This window comes from Eulemur rufifrons, chromosome 15, assembly GCF_041146395.1.
Source record: "Eulemur rufifrons isolate Redbay chromosome 15, OSU_ERuf_1, whole genome shotgun sequence".
NCBI lineage: Eukaryota > Metazoa > Chordata > Mammalia > Primates > Lemuridae > Eulemur > Eulemur rufifrons.
In genome coordinates, this window is record NC_090997.1 from 62951958 (window position 1) to 62972635 (window position 20678).

Consider the following 20678-nt stretch of genomic DNA (forward strand, 5'->3'; position numbering starts at 1 on the left):
GTTTCAGTAGCCCAAATGCATAGTATTCTATTTCTTAAGAAACACACTTTGTATTTCTGTGTTTGTTACAATTTTAAAAACTGTACACATTTAGTACAAAATGAATTGTGAAACATTACACTGGCTATATAATTTCTCAAGGACATTGTGTATGACACTTCCTTTGGGTACAGAAGTCACTGAACTTTAAAAATAGGGATTTCATTCAAAGGGGCAGAATGTGTATTTGGGACACAGGGAGAGGCTAGATTGACAAAGCTATCATTTTCTCGTTTCCCTTTGACAGCAGGTCAAATAATCTAGTTCTGGCTGGGACTGACTCTCAAGCTGGAAAGAGGCCCATGCTGTCCAACATAGGAGCCACTAGCCACATGTGGCTATCAAGCACTTGCAATGTGGCCACTGCAACTGAAGAACTGGCTTTTAATTAATTTTAATATAAATTTAAAAACTGACACTTGTTTCAGTTATTGAAGAAAAGCTCAAGTATGTCTGCAGCTACTTCATACGTGAATCTAGGCTTCAACTGTAAACTGTATGAAATCTAAATATAGATGAAGTATGTCCAATGAACAGTAGCATCGAACTGAGATATGCAGGAAGTATAAAATACACATGAGATTTTGGAGACTTAGTATGAAAAAGAGAACATAGATTACCTCACAAATACATTTTTACAACAATTTTACATGTTGAAATGATATTTGGCAAATATTAAATAAACTTTTATTAAAATTAATTTCACCTGCTTCTTTTGTTTTTAAATGTGGCTACAAGAAAATTTAAAATTACCCATGTGGCTCATGTTATAGTTCTCTAGTGCAGAGGTAGACTGATACAAAGCCAGTTAAACTTGACTTATAAATAGCTATGTAACCATATTTTCTGAATAATTACCTAGCTATCCAGGGTGAGTAAAAATTCATTTACTTTAATACTATGTATTTCCTGGAGAAAATTTGGGTCAGCAAGCTTTGAAAAGCTGGTAAAAACTTTGTGTTTTAAGAATAAATTTAAACAGTTTAAACAACTAAATCAAGAAAATGAAATAATACTTAGGGTATAATAGTATTTATAAAAATCATAAGTTTGCTCTAATCAGGCCTGATTTAACATTACTTTGGTTGATACACATATGTGTCATTTTGGAAATTTTGTGAATTACATACAATAAAATACAGCTTAGCAAATATGCAACCAAAATGTTTTCACCTTTTCTCAAACCTCAAGAATTCTCTATTACTTTAACCTCCAAAGAACTTTTATGAGTTAGGTAGAAATCAAAGCTGTCTAAAACAAGAAAACAATTGAAGTAAAGACCGTATTGATTTTAGAGTAATTACCCTACTCTCCAACATTATTAATTTAGATATACTAGTACCCACGTTTTTTCCTCAAAAATCCTCTACCAGTTTACGTGAAAGTGGTCAAAAAATTCAATAAAATATGCTGAGCTTGAAAATCTAACCCAAATATAATGTAATCGTTTGATGATTATTTAAAATCATACAACAGTTACAGACATACTGGCTACTAAGTCTCTGAGGCTCAAAGTTATTTTAAAAGATTAGGAGAAGATATTGACTTTTAAAAATGACATATCCATTTTGTGGAATTTAATCTAGTCTGCAATAAAAATAGATTATAATAAGCTTCCACCTCCAGAAAGTTATCAGATACAACACACAGATCAACATTTTCAAGAGATCAATTAGGATTCAGTAGAGAATATTTAACACTTAAATTACACTGAATAAAATTTTATGTTCCAGGATAAACTTCATCATAAAAATCAAATATCATTTCTGACAAAAATTCAGAATTTATTTGGGGCGAATGTCTTTTGTTTTCATTTTTTTGAGACACAGTCTCACTCTGTTGCCCTTGGTGGAGTGCAATGGCATTATCATAGCTCCCTGCAACCTTGATCTCCTGGGCTCAAGTGATTTTCCTGCCTTAGCCTCTCAAATAGCTGGGAATACAGGTGTGTGCCACCATGCCTGGCTAATTTTTCTATTTTTAGTAGAGATGGGGTCTTGCTCTTGCTCAAGGCTGGCCTGGAACTCCTGAGCTCAAGCAATCATCCTGCCTCGGCCTTCCCAAGTGCTAGGATTACAGGCATGAGCCACCCACCCGGCCGGGATGAACGTCTTGATCTAATTTCATAATTTAGGCTTTTTAATTAAAATTTTGATAGCCTGCTTTTCCAAAAATATGTAAATTCAGGTTTCTTAGAAAAGTTAAATTCAGTTTTAAAAAAAAATCCTATACTTTTGGCTTTGTCGTATGAATGTTGAATTAAAGTAGACATTTAGTTTACATGAGCTTGAATCTACCTTAAGCATGACACAATGAGCCCACTGTACCATACAAAGATTAAATGTCAAGGTCTATCTTGGGGGATTGGAAGTTATTAAAAGGATAAACTCCACAAACATTGTGATCTGTCATATTTAGTCCTGACTTGTCTTGTAGTGGCAATTGTGTTGACTAAGAAAAATAAGAAAGTGGAACCAACCATTCTATCCAGTTCAACCAACATGACTTCCTTTGTTCTAAAAATTAAAAGTATAACTGGAAAGGTCAGCAAGATCATAACTTATGGCTGTGAACATTTAACACTTACAGAAAAGTCTAAATCAGTGCTCCAAAAAGAAAAATTACCCCCGTCTTTAAGAGATGTAGATGAGAATGAAAACCATTCATCAATATTGAAATGCTAAATCCAAATCATTACAGATTAGACATGATACACACGTGTATCACACATCTTGCTGCCTGTATGGAAAGCATTATAAACATCAGCTAGGTATCACATCTCTCACAGAAGGACCTGCAAGTTAGCATTTCAGGGAGCCTGACTTCAAGCATTCACAATCCAGTTGTTCTAGCTGGCTTATGAGAAGAGCCCAACTGAACAGCCAACCGTTGTTTATAGGTCAGCTCTGCTCCTGGCCAAGTGGCGTGGGCTGGGGCACACGGTGAGCGGGTGGTGGCGGATCAGGCTCCTCTGTCAGCTGCAGGTGCTGAGCTGGATCTGAAGCACTTGCTGCTAAGTGGAGCTCCTCTGTTTGCTCTTGATGGGCATGAAGATGTTCTAGGGTTTCCTTGGACAGTGTGATTACATGCACTGGCTCTGTCTGTGAGGATTCCATCTGGCTTTCCATCATATTGAGGCTCTGAATGTGTTCTGTTTGCTCCTGTTGAGCCGAAAGAAGTAAGTTCTGCAGCTGCTCTGGCTGCTGTGTGAGCAAGGTAAGATTTGCAGCTTGGTCTGCGGTCATGTTCTGCGAACTCTCTGCAGTGACAATGCTGATTCCCTGGCTAGGACCAGGCATGAAATTGATATTATGTACAGAATCAGTTACAAGAAGTTGAATTTCCTGCTCTCCTGAGGTAGAGAGTTGATATGGTTGTAGCTGAAGAATATTCCTGACCTCTTCAGTATTACTACTGCCAGAAACACTGCTGGCATCTGACACATGTTTCTCTTTGCTATGGATTTTCAAGTGGGCCTTCAAGTTGTCTAAGCGAGCAAACTGTAAGTTACACTCAGGACAGGAGAAAGGCTTCTTGCCCGTGTGTAGAATGCAGTGTCTCCTCTTGGCACTGGAGTCAGAGAAGGATTTGCCACAAATGCCACACGAGTAAGGCTTTTCTCCTCTACAAGAAAATATACATTTTATTTTAAAAATGGAAATACTTATTACTTCCTGATTATTTAGGGAGAAGCAGTCAAGAATAGAGGAAAATTAACTAGGCTACAAGTCATAAGCTGATTATTTAGGGAGAAGCAGTCAAGAATAGAGGAAAATTAACTAGGCTACAAGTCATAAGTCACAAGTTCTGTTACAACCTGAGGACTTGAAACAAGTCACGTTTCCATGGACTTCAGTTTCTTATCTTAGAAAAAAGGAGGAGGTGGTACTTGAGGAAGGGTGGCAGATGGGGCTGGGCTAGATGTGATAAAATTTTACGATTCCTTAGGATTTATTTCAGATTAAGAAAGTAAATATTTAAACTTGACACATTTAGTTCTTTTTTTTTTTTTTTTTTTGAGACAGAGTCTCGCTCTGTTGCCTGGGCTAGAGTGAGTGCCATGGCGTCAGCCTAGCTCACAGCAACCTCAAACTCCTGGGCTCAAGCGATCCTACCGCCTAAGCCTCCCGAGTAGCTCGGACTACAGGCATGCGCCACCATGCCCGGCTAATTTTTTTCTATATGTATTTTAGATGGCCAGATAATTTCTTTCTATTTTTAGTAGAGACGGGGTCTCGCTCTTGCTCAGGCTGGTCTCGAACTCCTGACCTTGAGCGATCCACCCGCCTCGGCCTCCCAGAGTGCTAGGATTACAGGCGTGAGCCACCGCGCCCGGCCTGACACATTTAGTTCTTTTTTGTTTTGTTTAGTACTCACAGGCAAGTTTAAGACTATAGTGGCCAAATAAGTATATATGATTGATGTGAATTTAAAAATTTGAGCAGCCCCTAATTATTTGTGATGCTACTGGAAGTACTCTTAAGTCCAACCTGGGAGTAATATAACACTAAATTTAATATGTATTTTTGATTGAAGATTTAAGCTTTGGACCAACCCCCAGCCCCAAATCCAAAGTCAGTAAATGAAATCAGTAACACAAACTTTTACTGGTCAGAATCAGTATTCCTGATTTTGCCTAAGTGAGGAATTTCATTATTGAAAAGGTAAAGCAAAATAATAAACCACATGGAAAATTCAGAGTATCAATTTAGGTGAAAGGACTATGTAGGTGTCACATGTCATCCCACTGAAAGACAGAAGGGGAAGTTGAGACCTCTATGTGAGAAAAATATCTGCAAAACTTTACCGATGGATTCTGATGTGGGTCTGAAGAGAACTCTTTGCTGTGAAAGATTTGCCACAGATTTCACAAGTAAATGGTTTCTCACCTAAAAAAAGGAAAGCACTTAGAAACAGCCATTCAACATAAAACAAAAACCACTGCACAGTTTCACAATATAAAAAGAACAAAGGCAATATCCTCCACAAGCATGAATGAATGAAGCACTCACCAAATACCTCCTCTGGACCTAAGAACTGTGTGCAAAGTGCCAACAGGATCAGAGAAAGCACAAGTTATGGTGCTTTCCCTTAAAAACTTGAAAACTGAAATAAGGAGGTAAGTTTGCACACACAGGAAACAAAGGAAGGCACCGTATTTGTTCCTGTATTCTCCTCCTATACCCCAACCCCCAATATAACAGCAACCTCTGCTCTCCTGCCTTACTGCTTGGGTAGGTAGCCCACTTGATCCCAAAGGACTCCTGAGCACTAGGGTGATGTAGGTATTAATCACATTTATGTCTACATTCCACATATATCCAGAATCAGACCACTGCTCACCACCTCCACTGCCACTCCGGGTCCACGCCACCCTCACTCACTCCGGGCCTGTTGGGCCTTCTGCTTCTGCTCTTGCTTCCCTGCCATCCACTGTCAACGCGGCCACCAGAGTGAGTACTGATGCCGTCACCTCAGTTCACACTGGGACTGCAAACACTCCAATGATTTCTCATCCTGAGATAAAAGCCCAAGTCCTTGACCTACAAGGGATCACCCTTACGTCTCACCCCAAACTCCCTGACCTCATCTCAGGATGTCTCCCAGGAAGGTTCACTCGCTGCTTGACCAGGGAGGCTCCTCACCACCAAGAGCACTACCCGCCCCACTGCCCGCAGCACCCTCAGTCCACTGCCTCGACTTAGTTTTTCCACAATGCTATCACCATTTCATACACTGTGTATGTTACCCCCCTCCTTATGTAAGATAATTTGTGGTGTGTCCACTTCTAGTACCCCAGGCATGCCATTCCAGAAACCCCTGCTGATGAGTGAATTTCACAGGGTGGACTGAGGCTCACATGGGATGTCGCAACTGCTCCAGACCTTACTGTGTTTCTCTGCCATCAACAAGCATTTATTTGGTCAGGGCTGGAGTGTCAGGAAGAGTCTAAAAATTAGATTGTAAGAAAAGAAAACAGAAGCCATGTTTTGGAGACCTGTATTACGGGCACTTTGGCAGTTTATAAGACATGAGTCTGACATAGCTAGCACTTTGGTTCTTGAGAGATCCCTGAATCATGTGCAATTACTTGGGGAAGTAGGTCAGGACCCTGTCATGAGACAGGTGGAAGGAAAAAATCCAGTCACAATATTTTCTCTAGCAACAAATGAGATGTGGTCATCAGGGGACAGTGGAGTATACCAAATGGGTGATGTCAGTCAAATGATAACATGGCACAGAATATCAGTATTCCCGCCATGCCTCAGAGATGTGGCGTATCAGTATGTGGAAAAAGGGGTCTCAGATTTATGTGGAAGGAAAAGTAGACTATGGTGAATATGTGGATAAAAATAATGTGAGGCGACAGGCAACAACGATCACAGCTGATGATATTGTATTTCTGAGTGACCAGGCAAAAGAGAAGGACAATTCTTCTTTGGCCACTGTTTGGTACAGCCTCAATTCCAAACCATGTATAGTCTTTGTAGTTTCTAAAGAATTAAAATACTCTTTTACATATAAAAAGAGAACAGAAAACCCCACAAGTGTTTATTCAGTGTTAGTCGGCACACTACACATACAATGACAGGTCATTCATGTCCCCCAGAAATAAAACTAGCCAGGTGCGGTGGCGTGCACTGTAGTCCCAGCTACAGAAAACCTGAGGGAGGGTCTCGTGAGCCCAGGAGTTTGAAACCAGCCTAGGCAACACAGCAAGACTCTGTCTCAAAGAAACCCAACCAAGCGAGCAAACAAAAACCCCAAAACAGACAAAAAATTAAGTGATTCTAATGCAGGTGAGGAAACTAATTGCTTTTAAAAAAAGGCAAGCAGCAAAATCCTGCTTAGAGAACAGCCAGCGATAAGGGCAGCCTGGAGCAGAGGATCATCAGTGTGCTTCCCTTTCAGTCACTGGCAAATTCAAGCAAGACATTTCTCCAAGCTCCAGTTAAACAGAACACACCTGTCTACTTGCCATTCCTATACTGACCAGGCCACTGCTATTGCCCGTCTATAGCTTTCTACATCAGGGCTGGGGCCCACCCTGATCTCAGATGGTTTTCTCCGTCACCAGATTCAAAGACTGAGCACCTGCTCTTGCATGTGATTGTACAGTTCTGTGTGGGAAATACGTGTAACAATGTTAATTGTTAATTTTATTCAATTCCAGCTGGGTTTACAACATCTCAGAAAGTCTGCTGGCAAATGTTTTTAAAGGGCAAATGCTTAAAATAACAGAAATTCTTTCCTGGAACAACAGCCTGAAGCTGAAGGTCCTTGAGGGTGTAAGCAGGAAAGTAAGAAGACCAATTTTTCTAGCCAAGGTGAATCTGGGGGAAGTCTTCAAACTCCTTGGTTTCTGATTTGTTCCCTTGTGTACAGCTCTACCACCTTCAGCTGAGACTCATTAAGTTTATGCAGTTCTGAAACACTGATAGGCCATCAACAAAGTGCAGGCTACATAGTAATCACGTGACGCAGAGCTGTGCTTGACTAAACATTAAAACGAGTGCACCAACAATACCGAGTGCAGACAGGACGGTGGATGTGTGTGGAGGCAGGATCCGGCCAGACCAGAGAGAAGCCCGGACCAGGGCACTAGCATAAATGCTATGACTAGAAAGCTGGCGTTGGAAATGGCCACGTGGTGTGAACTGGGCGAGATGAGGACACACTCTGCAGAGCGGTGGAGCTCAAAGAGGAGGCCAAGCCACAAAGAGCCGTAAAGGCTGGACAGAGGCCCTGTGGAGGCTCTGGAAGTTTTTAGCAGAATGATGACGTAAGTACTAAGAAAATAAACCTGGGAATGATGAGGAGGGTGGGCTGGGGCAGGAGGGCCAGGCACGAGTTCCCGTAACAGTCTAGGCTCCAGGCCTGGACCAGGAGGTGGTAGGACGCAGATGGAGAGGAAGGACAAGAAGGTGAGGGGATAGGGCCTGAGAGACAGAGGGACCAGGACGTTTGTTACAGCAGGAATAGACAACGGTGATTAAGGGACAGGGCAGAGACATGAGGATGACTAAAGGTCCCACCCAGGAGGTCAACAGAACTACTGAAGTAGCTCCTGGGTACCCCCCAGACCTTCCTCTCAGCAGTCTCCTCCACTGAGCCCACCCTGATGACTTGTGAATCCCAGACCCGCTCCAGTTAGTACCAAGCACCGGGTGCTTGCTGGGCACCACAGCAGGATTTCCTATCCCGTCGGCTCAGACTCTGAGTAACCTTCTTGGTTGCACCACCCTGCCCCCACCCAACACGGCAGGCACAGCGCTGCTGCTGGGTCTCTCTGCCCGCACGTCCAGCTGGCAGTCCAGTGCCACACACCTGGGCATCCTGCCTCCCATGTGGAACACAGCTTTTTCTTACAAAATTACCCATATTCATTATAAAAGAATCAAATTTGAAAAGTACAAAGAAAGCAAAAACCACTCCACAGTCTCCTCTCTTGAGATAACCAGTTTACACTGTGATAAACATCTTCATAGACAAACCTGTTGGTACATATAACACCTGAGTACACGGCTTTACACCATGAGATCATCCTGTGTGTGCTGTTCTGTCATGTCAAGTAAAGCCATGCCACCATTTCAAAAGGCTGTGTTGTGTTCCATTGTGTATAGCCCAAAATTTACCTAATTTACCATCCTTACTGGTGAACATTTAGGTGATTTTTAAGCTTGTGACATTACAAATAGTCCTATGATGAATATCCTTCTGTAAATATCTCTTCACAACTAGGCAGTTTACATTTTGAAAAATACTGCCAAACTTCTTTCCAGAAAGTTCTCAAATTATATGCCTACCAACGGGAAGTAAAGATGCATATTTCCTGACATATTTGCCAATCTAATGGGCAAAAAAACCCGCACCTTCCCTTTTCTTTTTTGATTAACATGATTAATGTGGTTTTATACCTGTCTACTCGCCATTCTTCGTCTTCTGAACCAATTTCCTTCCTGTGCTCACACCGCTGCTGTGGCTTTTATCATGCCGTACTGACATTCTTAATAGATGGTATATAGACTCTATAAGGGCAATGATGAGGGGTCCCCAGATCTCAGGAAGATGGGAAAGAACATTAATGGATGGTTCCAACACACAGTTGAGGAGATTTAGGAAGCTTCAAATCCAATCCAAGGAAATAAGGCTGTGAATAAAACTGTGGCCTAATTAACTTTATTAAGTGTTACCAGGCAGGGCCACGTATAGTGAGTGGGAGCCCACTGGGCAGAATCAGTGCTTATCTAACACCATCCAAGTGACATGGATGCTGGAGGGGTGGCACTGCACTGTAGGGTCAGGAGTCACTCACAGGCTTCTCCCTGGCTTGGGCTAATTCCCTTGACTCGCCCCCAGCTCACCAAGCAATCTTCTGGTCACTAACTAGGTTTTCAGGTACACTGATGTCAGAAAGGAGGTACTGTGGGCAATAAAAAGGAGCAATCCCTTTGTTGAGACATTCTCTGGTTTATCAGGCTCGTGATTTGCTTGGCTTGACTCGGTCCCTCGACTGACCAGCTTCACGTTCAGGGACAAGATCCAAGCATGAGAGCCTGAGCCATGGTGACCTCACTGGCACTGCATGTCTGCCTGACACCTTGCCTCCATTTCAAACCCCCTCCCCCAACTGAGGATGCTCTCTGAGGGAACAGAACAATTCTAACGTGCCTTTGACTTCTCTAGCACTTTGGTGCAGGACATCTAACTCAGAGGGAGTGCGCACACAAAGATCTAAGAGATGAACGACAGTCCTGGTTTCCAACTGAGAATAGCCCTGTGGGCACAACAGTGCTTCTCACGCTGTCCCCGTTCAACACCTGGGGAGCAGGGAACCAGCACGCTGATGCCTTGCAACGCCAACATCAATTCTCTGTGCTGCCGCCAGAGACAGATGGGTCATAGTCTCTTGAAGAGACCCATTTTTTCTGAAGATTTAATTTCTTATTTCTAAGTCATGTCAACCACTTTACAGAATCCCTTCTCCTTTTTTACCTTCCACATGTCTTCCACTTTCCTCTTCTGCTTCTCCTCAAAGTAGACAGGCTGAGAAGGGTTCACTGGAATTGTAGGGGCTAAGACTTCTGCTCCTTTCATCCCCACTTCAAGCCTACTGGTACACACAGACCAGAAGCCTTACTCCCACTTAGCTCAGGAGGCAAAACCAAGGGGAGGCGCTTCCTCTCCGGCACTGCTCAGCATGACCAAGCCTCCTCCGCTTTCCCCCATCCACCATCTCCTAGGGAGCCCCATCACAGCTCCATTCGCTGTTTACAGGCACATGTGTACGTGTGTAAACCCAGAGCTCTCCCTGCATCTCTCCCTTAAACTCGAATATCCAACTGCCTGCTCCACACCTGTAACTGGACGTCAAATGGACATGTCAGGCCAGGTGCAGTGCTGTGTGCCTGTAGTCCCAGCTATTCGGAGGCTGAGATAGGAGGACTGCATGAGGCTGTAGTGAGCTATGATTGTGCCTGTGAATAGCCACTGTACTCCAGCCTGGGCAGTATAGTGAGACCCTGTCTCTGGGGTGGGGGAAAAAAAGAAATTAGACATCTTAGACCCAATGGGACCAAAATCTAACTTCTTCTAGTTGCTTCTGCCTCCTCATCCAATCATAAGCAAATCACGTCAACTCTTCCTTAGAATATATCCAGAACTGGACCACTTTCCATGACTTCCGCTGCTACCGCACTGTGCCAAGCCTCTGACTACCGCCATAGCCTGGTAGGGCCTCTGACGGTCCACTGTGTCTCCACCACTGCCTTACCCCACTCCACATGGTAGCTGGAGTGAACCTATTAAAATTCTAAGTCATGTCATATTACTTGTTTCAGTAAAGCTACCTCACTTAGAATAAAACTCAAAGTCCTTCAGCCTGAGTGCATATTAGAATTACGGAGGGGTACTTTCAAAAATTCTGAAGCTACACCCTAGGTCAAGTTAATCAGAATTTTGGGAGTTCAAAAAAAAAGCCTCTTGGGTGACTGAAGCATGCGGCTAACCTGAGAACCCCTGGACCACATGGGCTCCAGCTATCTCTGATCCCCTCCCACTTCCAGCCTTGCTCTGCCTTGGCATTCTCGCCTCCCAGCAACTCTCCAGCCCGTCACAAAGACTCCTGCCTGAGGGCTTTGTGTCTGCTGTTCCCCTGCCTAGAATGCCCTCTCCTGGACAGTCTGCTCCACCACTGCATTCTAATCTTCATCCAAGATCCCACCTCATCCATGATGCCTTCCCAAATCGGTCCTCCCACACAAGAGCAGCTCACCTGCCTGTACCTGGCCTTTTATTCCTCACAGTGCTCACACCAACTAACATGTTACATGCACGTTCGCTCTCAGTCTCCTCCGTTCAGTGTCGGCCCCTCAATGCAGGTGCCCTGTCCATCTCCTTCACTGCCGCATCCTCGGGGCCTGAAACAGCGCCCGGCTCCCAGTAACTGCTCAGTAAGAATGTGGTCAATGGACAAATTAAATCTCACAGACCCTATTAATGATAATGTCTGTAGAAAGACTGCATAGAGCCTGTTTTCATAAAATTCATACCCTATGAGACATTTACTGACTTTAAGAAAAACGTATATTTTAAAAAAGAATGTCCAAAGCACCATAAACCAATGTGATATATAATTTTAGTAGGCAATAGTATCATTAATTAACTTATAATGGAAAGTTTTTGTTAATAAATCTAACAGGCTTATTATTAATATGTGCTCTTTAGCAAAAGGTGTAAAAGAACCACATTTTTACTTTTCTGAAAAAAATTTGCCCTGCTCTACTCAATCTTGCCTCCTCTTCATCCCTGAAGCTGATTTTTCTGGAGGTGGCGATGCTTAAGTTTGTAAGTGCTGGTGCTAGGGCAGAAAGTGAAAAAATTCTCAGTATCTATGCTACCTTAGTGTCTGTTTCATTTTGCTTCCTTTTCTAAAAAAATTATCTTTAGAATTTTCAATGCTGCCGTAAATTAAAAGTGAAACCGAGAACCATACTCAGACTCGTACATTTTGTGGTATAAACAATTTTCACATATGAATAGTACTCGGTAAGTAATCTCCTTTTGTAGGTTTTGCTAACCTACAAGATGTGATTTTCCCACAGACAGTGCTGATAGCATTCTGTCTTGGGCATTTAGGCAATCTACTTATAAAACTCCCACCAAATTTACAATAAACATTCCCAAATACAGGCTGAGGAGGGGACTCAAGAGAACTTCGCTCCTCACACTCCTGAAAATGTCAAGTATACCAGGGAGGATGGGTGAGATGGAGTTTTACCTGTATGTGTTCGCATATGTTTCTTTAGCTGAGACACATCCATGAATTTGCGATGGCAGTGGTTGCATTCCGGTAATGAGTGGCCTTGTCGCAACAATAAAAAAAGTGTCAGTGCATATACGTTCTCCCTGCATTTCTTCAGTGATTTGTGTTAAAGCACTTCCCTGAAAAATAATCACTTTAAATATGGTACTTTAACAACAAAATTTTTTACTAACTTGGTAACAGTTAGTATTTTCCTATGCACCTCAACTCACTGGTTCCCCTCCAGACAGCTGGGACGCTTCTAATCCTCCCATCTCCTTTTCCCTTCAAGGACTGGTGTGACCGTGGCCACAGATGATCTCCCAACCCACATTCATTTCTTATCAGTTGGCAGGAAAAAAAAAGGGCAACAGGTAGAACCATGTGGGAGAAAGCCTGGGTTGACAGCCATAGGGGGATGATGTCTCTGTCCACGCACCACTAATCACCAATCAACTGAAGCCTCCTCCTTGGGCAAGTGGCATTTTTGAAAGATACTGATTCTGTAGGGTTTCTGTGTGTGGCACCAAAACTGGAGTATAAAAATTAAATACAATTCACAGGTAGCATAGGATAACAGGAGAACATCTAATTGAGATTGCTATCTAAGACTCTCTTTCCCAAATACCCATTTATCATCTACAATATGAACCTAATGTTTAAGAAACAATTTGCATTTGCATTTCTTCCCCACCAATCCAAAATTTCTCTCACTTTATTGTACCTGTATGAACTCGGTAATGGCTCTTTAGTTGTCTTTTCTGGCTGAAATATTTTCCACATTGATCACAGGTAAAAGACTTCTGTCCTGCCAAAAAAACCAAAACACTAAAACATGCAAAAACCTATAAAGACCTACAGTGCTTGCCAATAAGGTAAATACCACAGTGGGCCCAGGTCCCCATTTTCTACAAATGATACAAGTGACTTGTCTGCAAACCCAAAAGCCTTCACAGTCTACTGCAGAAACATAAATGTGCAAAGGTATATAAGGCAATAGAGAGTGGTGGAGACTGGGGTAGAACTGGAGAATTTAAGTTTCCTCCAAAGGCACCCAAAGTAAAATAATTTAATAAAACATATTTGCACACTGAACTCCTGGAAACCAGCTTATAGGCTCTAGCTTAAGGACCAGTGCTGTGCAGAACTCTAAACTACACTCGGACAGATGTATAATTCTGTCTTTCAATGACACTACATGGGAAATGATGTCAGGCTGAGAAAACATCGTTTAGATCTTGGTAATGTCCACCCTTGGTGATGGGAATCTGCTGGCAGTTGGCCCTCTGATGCAAGCCCAGCTACCTGAGTGCAGACTCATGTGCTCCAGCAGCGAATGCTTGGTGGTCAGAGCCTTGCTGCACACGGTACAGGTGTATGGCCGCTCGCCTGTGTGCATCCTGGTGTGGACCTGGAGGGAGTGCTTCTGGGCAAAGCCTTTTCCACACTCATTACATTTGAAAGGTCGCTCCCCTGAAATAAGAGCCGAAGAAACATGGTGTAAGCAAGAATCTGCACATCTTTCTGTTCCCTCCCAAATTAAAATAAGAATAAAGGGATTTCTCTTAAAAGGCACACATCCAAAAGGCCAATGAACATATGAGACAACATCAGCATTAAAATTTTGAAACCTGGAATAGATGAATCCCAAGCCAACAGTGAGTAGCACTGACACAACCTAATTTTTAAGACACAGCCTCCAAAAGGCTTAGGAATGGGTGGCACCTGCTATCTCTGGAAAGAGGGGTGAGGGAGGACAAACGACAGTCTGTTTCAAAGGTGGCTAGACCCCAGATCCAGTCTCCCATTCTACACAGTCAGGAAACTTGCCCTCTCCTTAGCAGACAATGGAGAATATTCTCTGAAGACAGTAAAACAAAGGGTCTCTGGATTAGGGGTTGCCAGGCACAGCTGAGTGGGACCACCACAGAGAGAGTAAGTCAACATTTACATCTGGGTTGATGAGATTCCCCTCCCCCCCCAGCCTTCTTCCCCCTCTAGCTCTATAGGGTGGCAGTCAGGCCTATCACCTTCAGGAGGGACAGTGAAGGTCTTCTACTGGAATGTGAAAGGCCTGAGGTAAGACAGCAAAGATGCTGAAGCCAGGCACCAGCAAGGAAGTAGGGTCCAGCCACACCACCTCCAGCAAGGCCACCATTTACAGGCTCTCTCCACACACGCAGTGTGCTGGGAGCTTTTAGCAACCCACTGTAGCATATTATCAAATGTGATTTTATTTTTTTATTATTTTTATTTTATTTCAAGCATTCAAGGAAACCCCTTAGTAGAAGAGACAGATACCAAAACAAACAAGAAGAAAAAAAAGCAACTTGCCCAGGATGAAGAAAATGGTAAAGTCTAACAAATATGTCAAAGTTATCATTAACATGCTCAGAGGTAAGGTATTACACTGTGAAAAAAAGAGCTCCTAGAAGTGAAAAAAAAAAAAAAAAAGGAAATAGAAACAGCAGTTCTGGAAAGACAGATCAGAGAAAACAGAGGGGAGGAAATCACCTATGAAACAATTCAAGAAAATGTGAACTGAAAGGTAGTTTCCAAACTGTGCAGATCTAGCTGGTATCTACCCAAATGGAAGAAAACAGATTCACACTAAAGTGACTGCAAAATTTCAGAATATAGATGCTCCTTGATTTCTAATGGGGCGACGACTTGATAAACTCATCATAAGTTGAAAATATTGTAAATAAAAACATGCACCTAATACACTTAAGAGTGCTGAGCGGGTTGTTTACCCTTGCGGTGGTGGCTGACTGGGAGCTGCTGCTCGCCGCTGCCCCCTAACACTGCAGGAGAGCATAATACCGAATAGTGCTAGCCTGGGAAAAGATCAAAACTCAAAATTCAAAATATGCTTTCTACTGAATATATATCACTTTTGCACCACTGTAAAGTTGAAAAGTTGTAAGTTGAACCATCGTGAGTCGGGGACCATCTATACTGGGGGGCAAAAGGAAAGAGCCTACATGATATTTTTTTCTTAAGTCTTGTAGAATGATTTAACTCTAACCTATGTACATACAAATCTTTGACAAAAATAACCAAAATACAACCTATTACAGTTCAAATATTTCTCAAGTATCTACTGTGGTCTAAGTAACAGAATTCAGGGTTTTCAACCTATCTGTAGGTAAAAATCTCTGGGGAGCTTTTAAAAGCACCAAGGGTCTAGACAATTAAATCAGAAGTTCTGGGATGGGGCCCAGGCACTTGTAGTTTTAGAAGCTGCCCAGGCAATTCTAATGTGTAGGTTGAGAACCACAGCAGCAGATGCTGGATGACACAAGAGCAAGCTGCCAGATGTTATGAGAAGATTCAAGCACCAGTCCCTATACTTGAGTCCCTATACAGTAAGTTGAGGGATATACAAATGGCAATCACAACCTGATCCAAAGCACAGTGAATTAAGCACCTCAGAGAGGAGTCAAAGGAGGAAGGGATTTCTGGCTAGGGCTACTGTCCAACATAGTAGCCACTAACCACATGTGGTTATTCAAATTTAAATTAACGAAAATAAAAATTAAAATTCAGTTTCTCAGTCACACTACCCACAATTCAAGTGCTCAAAATCCACACATGGCTACTGGCCACCATATTGGACAGCACAGCTATATAACATTTCCATCATCATCAAAGGGTCTATTGGCCTGGACTGGGCTAGGGGAACCAAAAAGGAGAAAGAATTTACATCTAGATGGCTGAATAAGAAAGCTGTCCACAAAGACCTGGGCAAAAGCATGGCTACGATCAAAGTAAGGAATGTTCAAGAATCAGAAAGCAGAGTAAATTGGGCTACTTCTCCATAACTGGACGTTAAAGCCTTGAACCAACAATTCCAAATAAGAGGGGTTCTGGAATCAGGCCATCTAGGTTCAAATCCCAGTTTTGTCACTACATGGGTGACCCTGGGAAAGTTATTTAAATCCTTTGGAACTCGGTCTCTTCATCTGTACCATGGGGATATTGTCTACCTCAAAGGGTGGTTGTGAAAATTAAATGCAGTAACATTATAAAGGCTTTATTTTGCCTTTGCAAATAAATAAAAGCTACTATTATCATTACTACTCCAAATTCCAAAACACACTGCAAGAAGCTTTGGAAGCATCATTACCTGTGTGGCTCCTCTGGTGGATTGCTAAAAAATGATTGTACTTGAAGACCTTGCCACAGTCTTTACAACGGGCCTCAGGGCCGCCAGGGCGCTTTCTCTTTCCACAAATCCTCTTGGCTGAACCCTGGTCATCTTCATCTCCAACAAGTTTGTAATCTTTAAGTTTGACTGATCTCCGGATCCTCCGTTTGCTGTACCGACTCTGGTTGTCCTGTCCATTCTGAGTCTTGGGATCATAGTTCTCATCTTTTTCAGTTGGCATGTCTTCCACTCTACCTGGTGCACAAGCAGGCTCGGTGTCTTCCTTTTCTTTTGTTGGAATCTCTTCATTCAGTAAACCATTGTCTCCTTTAACCACAAAGTTTTGTCTATTCTGAACTGAATTGTTCACTCTTAGTTGTATTTCCTCCTCTGCAGCCAGTTCTGATTTCTCCTCCTGCAAACTGTTGACTTTTTTGGGTCTTCCCCGTTTCCGCTTTGGAGGATCATTTTTCTTATTAGAAATAACAACCACTGGAGCACCAGCAGTGTTCAAAGTCGTTGGCTTTGGGGAACTATGATTATTTTGGAAGTCTGTGTAAGCCTTTACCAGGTCATAGATTTTTAAGAACTGAGCCGTAGCCAGGATTTGTTCTGTACTTTTCTCACTGGTGTGGAGATAACCTGTGTAGATAAATTCCAGCAGGATACCAAAGGTATCTGCAACCATGCCCTCCAGCATATAAATGGACTGGCCGATCTCCCCCTCTTCTGCAAACATCATTGAGAAGTATTCACTACTGGCAGCAAGTAAGGATTTGTGGGCTCGGAAATGCACATTCTCCACGATTAAAGTAATGTCACAGAGGAAGCCTTTTTTCCTCTGATCCTCAAAACTGGCCAGGACAGTGTCACTGTGAGTGTCAGAGTGTACAACAAACTGCCCTGAAGGCGCTGGTGATGTTTCTGCCATTTTCTTTAGAAGCCAAGAAGGCTTAAATCTGAAATAAGAAAACAGTGTTTAAAGAGGAGGAAGCATTGTATAAAACGTTAATCCCATAATACATGAACCTACTATTCACTTAACCTGATTAACTGAATTTCACCATTAAAAAAAATCTATTTTAAAATGTAGTTTTGAGTTTTCATTCCTGTTGCACCGTTATCCAGCTGGGTGACTTTCCATTATCCATGTAGCCTCCCAGGGTCTGTTTTCTTCTCTAAAAGAAAGGAATGGGATTAATCACCTTTAAAGTCCTTCCCAGCACTAACTTTCTATGGTTGCACAAATATAGCAATGAGAACTACGCTGCTTCCATCTCACATATTGGCCATTTCTTCTGTGGGAATATTGAAAAAGGTGAAGAAAACGTACATGTGCAATGTGAATTTGGGGTAGCCGCAATAACATGATAATAACGCAAGCAGTAAGGGGCCTCCCTGTGGAAGGGTGGCGTGGAAATCCCAGGCTGGCGCCAGCCGGCGCATGAAGCCCCCCGGAGCCCCGGGCCGGCAGAGCAGGGAGCGGCGGCGCCGGGGAAGCCTCCAGATCCCGGGTCAGGATCGTCGGGCCCGCCAGAGGAGCGGACGTCTGGGTAGAATAGACGCAGCCGAGGGTACGCAGCCGGGCGTCCCCAGCCCGTGGACGGCGGGCGCGCGGCGGACCTACCTCTCAGGGGCGCCCGGCTGGGTCCCAGTCGCGGCCAGCCCACCCCGCTGCCTGGCGGGCGCCCCCGTACCGGGCCAGCGTCAGCCCTCCGATCCGCCAGGCCCGCCTCAGGGGCTTCTGCGCCGCCCAGATTTCGGTCCCTGCACCGCCGCAGCCGCTGCAGCCACCACAGCCAACCCGGAAGCGTCGCCCGACCACGTGGCCCACGGAGACGCCCCTAGCAGCAGGCTCCGCGCGTGGGGGCGGAGCGCGGCGCAAGGGGCGGGGCGTAAGGGCCGGGCAGGGTGCAAGAGGCGGGGCGGGGCGCAAGGGCGGGACGTGGTGTGGCGCGTGGGGGCGGGGCGCCGGGGGGCGGGCGGCGCCACCGGGAGAGGGCAAGCGGGTTTGGTCTTTGAGCTAAATTGGGATCAAAGGATTCGAATGGCGTTGAAACTCTGCACTGTGGGAAGTTTTATATTGTATTAAACGTTAGTTTCTCACCGACACCTTAATCAATTTTGTCTCTTCCGAGATACGGCATTAAGTTCTTGAATGTGTGGTGAAGGAACGAAATCGCATTACCGTCACCATCTAATGCCAATAATAGGAACTTTTTCACGTCTGCCTCCTTTTCCTCCCCATTTCCGATGGCCTTAGTCCAAGGGAGAGAAGAGAGCACTCTAGTCCGACACACCTGGGTTCTGAGAGATCTCGGGGAAATTATTCTCACGACCTTGTTTACTTGTGAGATGGAGATGTTAACACTAATGCCAACTTGGTAGGGTCCTTGTGACTTAAGCAAGGTTAAGTATGTAATGGGCTTAGTAAGTGCCTGGTTTAATTTATGTCTATTGCTATAAAAATGATATTATTATTATTCACACTTACATCATCTTTCTTCAATAGGCTATTAAGGGTCTGTACTCTTAGCTGCAGTGCTGTTCCCTTTAATACACAGGAGTATAGAAAATCTCTCCAAGTACAAGTCAATCCAGAGCCTAGAATCTCTCCCCTGCTTAGTATTCATTGTGGCTCCCACTTGCCCTCTGGGTAAAGTCCAAGCTTCTTTTCTTCTTCTTATTTATTTATTTTTGAGACAGGGTCTCACCCTGTCACCCTAGGCTGGAGTACAGTGGTGAGATCATAACTAAATGCAGCCTCAAACTCCTGGACTCAAGTGAACCTCCTGTCTCAGTCTCCTGAGTAGCTAGGACTACAGACACGAGCCACCATGCCAGACTAACTTTTTAAACATTTATTTTGTAGAGATGGAGTCTTGCTATGTTGCCCAGACTGGTCGAGCTTCTTTATATAGTCTGCAAGCCCCACCCAAATCTGTTCCCCACCTATTTTTAACTATTTATTGCAACATTTTCTCCCTCTCAATTTATGCTTCACCATTACCCACTTATTTATGACTTATTACCATCCCCCTTCCAGATCCCCAATATGCCATCTGTAGCCTCCATGATTATGAAACTGGAGGTGTAATTATTAGCCTTGCTCTGAAATTTTTGAGAGTTTTTATTAAAACTACCTGAAGTCCCATGTGCCCCTTCTCTGAGGTTCCCCCTTCATCCTGAATTGCCTCTAAATCTCCCAGTTTTGTGGGGGTCCATGTGGGATGGTGGGGAGCTCTAGCTGACTTTGCATGCCAGCAGGAAGAGAGCTCAGTCCTGGGACTTGGCTGCCCCATTATTTCTTGCTGCCACAAGGGTTGCAGTAAAAACACTTGTCCTCCACAGATCCTCAACAGCTGAAGATGACTCAGTGCCGAGGTAAGCCAGGCACTCCCATTTCCTCATTCAGTCATTGCTCAGTACAGCACAAACTTTGTGAGGGGAAGCTGGGTCTGAAGGATCTTCCAGCATTAGCAACCCACAGCGATGGCTTGCCCTTTCTTCAAGGCAGTTTTGTCCAGGATCCATGTTGTCCCTCCCTCCCTCCCTTCCTTCCCTCCTCCTTCCTTCCTTCCACAGTCTCTTGCCTGGGCTGGAGTGCAGTGGTATCATCAAAGCTCACTGCACCCTCAAGCCCCTGGGCTCCAGTGATCCTTCTGCCTCAGCCTCCTGAGTAGCTGGGACTACAAGCACATGCCACCAGGTCCACTAATTTTTCTACTTCTTGTAGAGATGGGGTCTAGCTCTTGCTCAGGCTGGTCTCAAACTCCTGGCCTCAAGCAATCCTCCCGTCTTGACCTCCCAAAATGCTAGGATTACAGGCATGAGTCAATGTGCCTGACCTCATGTTGACCTTTCTTAAAACGTTTTTGTTGTTGTTACTTCCAGCTGGTCTACCCCTAGCAGGTCCTCTTAACTTTAAATCTTATAGAGCAGGGTTTGGGGTGTGATTCACTCATTCATCTAACAAATATTTATTGGGTGCCTACTAAGTGCCAGGCGTGTGTCACATGCTAGGGATACAGCAACTAACAAGGCCTTTGCCCTTATGAAACTTAATTTTACTAAAGGGAGACAGGACAGACATATAAGTAAACAAATAAATAATTCCAGAAAGTGTTAACTTTTATAAAGAGTGATGATGGAGACTGAGAGGAAGTGCAGTCAGGATAGAGTGAC

At 43.8% G+C, this 20678-nt stretch overlaps 1 protein-coding gene across 2 annotated transcripts; it reads right to left on the bottom strand.

Moving 5' to 3' along the window:
- Positions 1–2939: 2939 nt before the first annotated feature.
- ZBTB24 (zinc finger and BTB domain containing 24) lies at positions 2940–18287 on the bottom strand. Of its 2 annotated transcripts, XM_069488362.1 has the most exons (6): positions 16473–17424; positions 13649–13816; positions 13068–13151; positions 12320–12403; positions 4847–4928; positions 2940–3663 (listed from the first exon to the last, which is right to left on the bottom strand). In XM_069488362.1, exons 1-6 carry the CDS (start codon positions 17422–17424, stop codon positions 2940–2942), a joined length of 2094 nt encoding a protein of 697 aa, XP_069344463.1. The 2 variants fall into 2 exon arrangements, with proteins under 2 accessions (XP_069344463.1, XP_069344464.1); XM_069488363.1 differs by lacking the exons at positions 2940–3663; positions 4847–4928; positions 12320–12403; positions 13068–13151; positions 13649–13816 and adding an exon at positions 18164–18287 and having other exon boundaries at positions 16364–17452.
- Positions 18288–20678: the final 2391 nt, after the last annotated feature.